Below are 6000 nucleotides of genomic sequence, written 5' to 3' on the forward strand. Positions count from 1 at the left end.
ACTGAGGCAAGAAACACGAGGTAAACATAATTTTTTCTGTCTCGATACATCTCTCGTAAAATGCGCACGTTGTAGCTGCGATCTTCTGCTTTCTCAAAAAACTCTTCGAGAGACTGGTACTGCGCCAAAATTCTTTCTATAGAGTCTGCAATAGCAAGCCATCTCGTCTGCGAAAGCGACAGAATCTTGGGCGGTGGATTTGCACTTTCATCTTCCACTGTCATACTGGCATACAGTCTCTTATAAGCATCTTGCCGGCAGCTGCTGTGTGCAAAGTAGTTGTAGGTTTCTCGCACTAAGTGCTCAACCGCAGAAGGAATCGCCTCCATCGACTTGGATGCCACAAGGTCCAGGCTGTGGCAAGAGCATTTGATCAGAATCAAGTCTTTGTTGTCCTCACTAAGACGACTGAACAGAGAATTGTGTTTGCTGCACATGGCATTTGCACCATCGGTGCAGAGTCCGAGACAGTTCTTGATCGATAGGCCGTGCTTGTCCAACGTCTTCAATACCGTGTCGTGAAGCGTTTCTGCCGTTCCATCAGACAGCTCTACGAGATCAAGAAGGGTGGTTGCAATCCTGTTTTCTTCTAAACTCAGAAACCGCACAACCATGCAAAGTTGCTTTGTCGTGGATACATCGGTTGATTCATCCACCATTAGAGAATAGCTGGAGCCGTTCAGTTGTTTGTCCATGTTTTCCGTGAAGTACGGGAAGAGAACATTCGTAATTATAGCCGTGCATTTCGTTCTGTGCAGATCAAAATCATTGAATTCGGAATGCAGAATCTCACCAAGTTCGTCGACAGCATTTATGGAAGTGTGCACTGCAGTGTACAAGGCGATCCTTAACTCTCGGCGAGCCTTTTCATAGTACGTTCGACTCGAAGACGCTAGAAGCTGCGGCAGTTTTTGTTGCGAACTTGGGATTACTGCGCACTCACGGTGCTTTTTGGTTTCTGCGTGCTTCAACAGATCACTGTAGTGGGGTCGAATGTTGCAATTGCAGTACTTGCAGTGAGCAGTCGTTCCGCCGTCACGTGACGAAATCCATCCTGTAACGCATGGTAATATGCATATTAGATACTAAGCGGCATGCGACTAAGCGCCTAAAGAATAGTTTCCGTTTTGCTTACCGCTCAGTTTCTTGTCCTTTCTCCATTCTTCTCGAAACGTGCGCTTTGCTCTTGCGTCTTTTCCCGTGGTAGACGCCGGTGTCGGCAAGCCGAAGGCACAAAAACAGAAGCTTTGTCGCCTTGGGGTACACAAGTGTTATTTCACCTGTACTGCTCGTTCCTCTCTGGTGTCATGCCGTGCACACGGCTGCACCTAAACGCATGGTTTCGGATGCATGACCCTAACGGAGAAAGTACTCTAGATTAGTGTTATTTTCTCCAGATGGAGCGCAGCGTCCTTGCGGCCTTTCCTTCGCCGTGCGCTAGAATTAGCGTTATTTTCTCCAGATGGCGCGCAACGTCCTCACGGGCTTTGCTTCGACGTGCGCCCATCACCCAGAGTCCGTGCGTCTACGCACCCGCGTCTGCTAGTTGGTCTCTATGTGCGCACCGCCGGCGGAGAGAATATATGCGTACAGGACGCGCGCGCTATGGCGCGCGCGCGTCAAGGCGACCGGAACAGCCATGAGGAGAGCAAAGCTTTAAAAATAATTGTTCTTCTTTGTTCTTGCTTGCTATTGTATATCCAATTGCAAAAAAATGGCTAGTGAATGCGCCAAAATAGAAGTTCAAAGTAGCCAGAAAGTAGCCCAGGAGCCAACGTGAAATTTTCATCGCCAGACGGGGTCGAAAAGTAGCCAATTTGGCGCAAAGTAGCCACCAACGGCAACCATGGCTTCGACGACGCCGTCATCGGACGCTTGAAGTTCGACGTCTTGAGTATCCCGTGGTGTTGCGGTGCCCTTTTTGAAGTTCTCGCTGAGCGAACGCTTCACCGCCTTCCCGAAAGGATGTTTGGAGCGAAATTTCACAGCTCGTCGATGCATCGCGTGTACCGCTCCGCTGTCAACACAAGAACAAAATGGCGCTCGCTTGCGCACTGCAGCTCCGGCCAACGCCTCCTATAATATAAGAGAGGTTTAGCTTGTCCGGAAAGCCGCCCCGTGGGCGTATTACCGGATTCCCGGTTACCGTTTTACCGGGTTGCCGGATGAAAGCGAGCAATCGAGTTTTAGCATGCTTTCCGTACGCCCGCACGCCCCCAACGCCCGCGTAGCTACGTTCCTAGCTCAGATTTACTGCCAAAAACTGACACTCAATGAGCCATGCTAAGTCGTGTTTTTTTTTCTTTATGAAGTAAGTAATTTGCTTGCTTTATTATTTGAACGAAGCAATAAACAAACATTTGTCTTGCGTTTGCTACGCGCCAAAGTAGCCAACATGAAGCCTTGCCAAGACAAGCCTGAGCCACGTCTGGACGCTGATCGCTCCTTTGTGACTTACGCAGGCTATAAGCAAGCACTCTCAGTAATTTGCCTTTGAATTGTGCGCACAATTGTGTCTGCGTTCATCAGCGATGCCGTATAGCGTGCTTCACGACGAACTGCTGCTGCGATCTCTGCACTGGGACGAATTAGAAGATGTGCACTTGCTCCCAGTGGAACCACGGCGCGATCTTCGGAAGCATGGCCTGCTTAATTTGGATGCCATGGACAGCACGTTGTTCTACCGGTCGTTCAGGTTCGAGAAATCGGACCTGGACGATCTTCTGACCGGCCTCCTGATTCCAGAAGAGGTAGAGAGCGCTCAACGGGTTCGAGTTCCAGGCCGCGAGGCACTGTGCATGACACTGCGGCGTCTCGCCTATCCGAACCGCTTGTGTGATCTTGAAGTGTTCTTCAGCCGCCACAGTTCGGTGATATCGAGTGTGGTGTCTAAAGTTTTATCTCACATTGAATACTACTTTGGACACCTCCTAGCGGACCTCACGGAGCACAGGTGGCTCAACCTACAAAACCTGGAGCTGTTTTCCCAGGTAAGAGCACGCTTTCAGCAGAAGTGTAAAATACACATCCATCCTGTTCCCCCACCCCCACTTTCCTTTGTGCGTACTTTTTCTTTTCATTTAAGCGAAACCACCTTTGCTCTTCCTTCGACATTCCCGCGGGGATAGCCGAGAGCGTGCAGACTACACATGAGCAGCAGGCTAGAGGGGCAAAGGCGACGCCAGGAAGCATGCCCTGTTTGGGGTCTCTTCAGTTAAAGGGGGGGAAAAAATGCATGTTCAGTTAAGCCAGCGACGCATTTTTTTTTTTTACTCTCTGAAAACGGGTAACGAAATGACCTAATCAACAACATTGGAAAATGCAACGCGGTAGCTTCTCGAAGCAAGCAACTCGGGGACATATGGCTGAAGGCTTTATGGTTTGACGAATTCGCTGTCGACGAGCAGAAGTATGCCTGCATACATCGCGAGTCGACGTCGTCGTGCCAGTGCACAATGCGGCTTGTCCACATGCCATATAGAACTAGAAAAATTACAGCTTCATAAGGTATGCCATGTTCTTTCTCAGAAGGAACCTGATAGCTTATAGATGTAAAGGAAAGCCTTGTTCTAAATTTCGCTGTAGTAATCCCAAAGAACATTGCACTACAGCTTTTGCCTCCATACAGGATTTAACCAGCCGTATGAGACCGCTGCAGGTGAACAGTGTGTGTCTTACGCTTGTCCTGTCACCGTTGCTAACACGTGTCGTACTATGGCGCGAACAGGCACACCACGTAATCAGTGTGGTCCTCACTTTCAACTATGTAGTAATGAAATGAGTGAACAGCCTCTTTGCTCTTTGCTCATGGCAGTTTGCAAGGCGAAACTACAAATGTATCCAGATTATCCAGACTAGCTTCAAGAAATGCTGCTATCCAACGAACTCTGAACACAGTATGAGCAAATGCACTGTTCTGTGGAAATCAGCAATGTGGGGGAAGTTTCATGAAAGGAAAGAGTTGTGTTATCCATCTGAAAGTAGCCTACAGCGACTAGGAAACCCCCCCCCCCCTCCCTTTTTTTCTTTAAAGAAAGCTGCACAGTTCCAAGAAAATTCATCCTGGCCTTGGGATTCAATCTTGGACTAATGCCTTTCCAGGAGAGTTCCTCCATCGCCTGAGCTAACCAGAAGACAAGATGAGGAAGAATTAATTGACAATTCAAAGCACCAGGATACTGATAGAGTAAACGAGTTCTGCGGTAACCCACGAAGTGGCGCCTATTATATGAGCACATTAACAATGTCTTCCTCAAGACAACAGGTAATAGATTACTTGAAGAATCGAGTACAAGCGGCACTATTTTACTGAGCTTTCATCATATGCACTGAGAATAAGGTACTTTTACATACGACAACATGGCTCAGGCGATGCAGGCCACCCACTTGAGGCCCACCTGCCTGGGTCGTCAGGCTCCTCTTCTGGCTCTGGTACGAATACGTGCACGTCGCTGTTCTCCCCTACAGATAGAAAAGAGCACAAAATTTCATGAAATTTAAAACAAAACCAGTAGCTTTGCTAACACTTAGGGCAGGTTCCTTGTACTGGTTCCCAACAGTTCAATCATAGGGAGGCGCGCGTGGTGAAATGTTTGCCTAAAGAATTTGTGGGAGAAAACTGCACTTTCAAGAGGAAGCAGCAGCACGGTTCTACATAATTTACACATTTTAAAACGCGGTCCCATAAAAATTGCAGGCTTGAGGCATTTAGATTACAGTAATTACAGTAATTACTTGGCTCTCATGATTCAAAACTGCAGCTACACGGCTAAATAAAATGAACATGGTATGCATACTTGAATGCAAGCTTTCAGGAAGCCACATAGCGACCAATCTTAGGTGTGAAATGAATAATGATAGCAATGCATATGGTATGGCACAAGAGCATGCAGCATTGTATTTAGCAATCGAGTTGAGTGCTAACATCTCAACTCATGCACGTCAACCCCCCCCCCCCCTCCCCCCAAAGAAGAATAAAAGAAAAAGTGAAGTATTAAGTCTCCTACCACAATCAGTAGACGAGGCAGCGAAGCACTCCATGGCAGCTGTCTTGCGGGTGCTGGGCTGGCGCTGCTTTGCACCTGCGGCGCTCGCAGCAGCGCAGACAGGCCTACCCTTATTAGTGCCGCGGTGGCTCTGCACCGCTGATCTTGGTGGTCGGTAGCTGTACTCGCGTGCCAGGTCTGCTACCTGCTGTAGCAGCCTGTGCACTACCTCATAAACTTCCTCCGTCCCTGATCTAGAAAAGCAAACAGGCGCATTTAGAAAATTTGGCCGAAACGTGTTAGCTTAGGATATCGACGAGTAATAAACGTCTGGAACACTTACTTTTTCCTGTTTTTTATGTCGTCCCGCAAGAACTGTGCCAGGAGGAGGTCCAGCCGTTCTCTCACGCTGCGGAGATTGCGAACCACTTGCGTGAGTTCGCTAAGTTTCTCGCTGATCTTCACCCACATCGTGGGATCGTCGAACGGGTTATGTTTTAGCACTTCTTGTAATATAATAATATCATCGCTCGGCATAAATCGCCTACGCGAGCGAACGACAGGAGGGACAGCCATTTTGTAGTTCTTTGTTTTGTTTTTTTGGCTTGTCTTGACTCGGCTTATTTGGTCGTCGGTGTAGACGCGGTAATCTGGCCACCTGGGTCGGAGCGGACGGTACCGGAATCCGGCAATCCGGTAACGCAATACGGTATCCGGTAAAGTCATGCGCATGCGCAGTTCGCACCCGGTAAAACGCCCCAACGCTAACGGGGCGGCTTTCCGGACAAGCTAAACAGTTATAGGAGGCGTTGCTCCGGCTGAGCGCGTCGAGCAGACGACGAAGGCGGCTTCAGCCAACCGTGTAGCGCCCTCGCGTCACGTGCCTCGAGTAACAAATAGGAGTGCGCGTCGGGACCTTTTTTTGGCGCGTTTTTTTTCTCTGGCCAACGAACGGGCGGAGACATGAATGGCGGGAATTTGAAGAGGGAAAGCTGCTCTTTCAAGAGAGACCAAG

General features: G+C 48.9%; 1 protein-coding gene across 4 annotated transcripts in view; it reads right to left on the reverse strand.

Annotated features, from left to right (window-relative positions):
• The window catches only part of LOC142592574 (uncharacterized), a 30194-nt gene extending 24537 nt beyond the window's left edge, over positions 1-5657 (reverse strand). For 2 of the 4 annotated variants that reach the window (XM_075704102.1, XM_075704100.1), the window contains exons 1-3: positions 5329-5656; positions 5007-5239; positions 4354-4461 (exon numbers count right to left, since the gene is read on the reverse strand). In XM_075704102.1, the coding sequence (XP_075560217.1) occupies positions 4354-4461; positions 5007-5239; positions 5329-5561 (574 nt within the window). In that variant the 5' untranslated portion in view covers positions 5562-5656. Of the gene's footprint in view, positions 1-4353; positions 4462-5006; positions 5240-5328 lie in introns of all 4 variants that reach the window. The other 2 variants (XM_075704101.1, XM_075704103.1) reach the window with 2 other exon arrangements.
• Between the last annotated feature and the right edge of the window lie 343 nt (positions 5658-6000).

This window comes from Dermacentor variabilis, chromosome 9, assembly GCF_050947875.1.
Source record: "Dermacentor variabilis isolate Ectoservices chromosome 9, ASM5094787v1, whole genome shotgun sequence".
Classification (NCBI taxonomy): Eukaryota; Metazoa; Arthropoda; class Arachnida; order Ixodida; family Ixodidae; genus Dermacentor; species Dermacentor variabilis.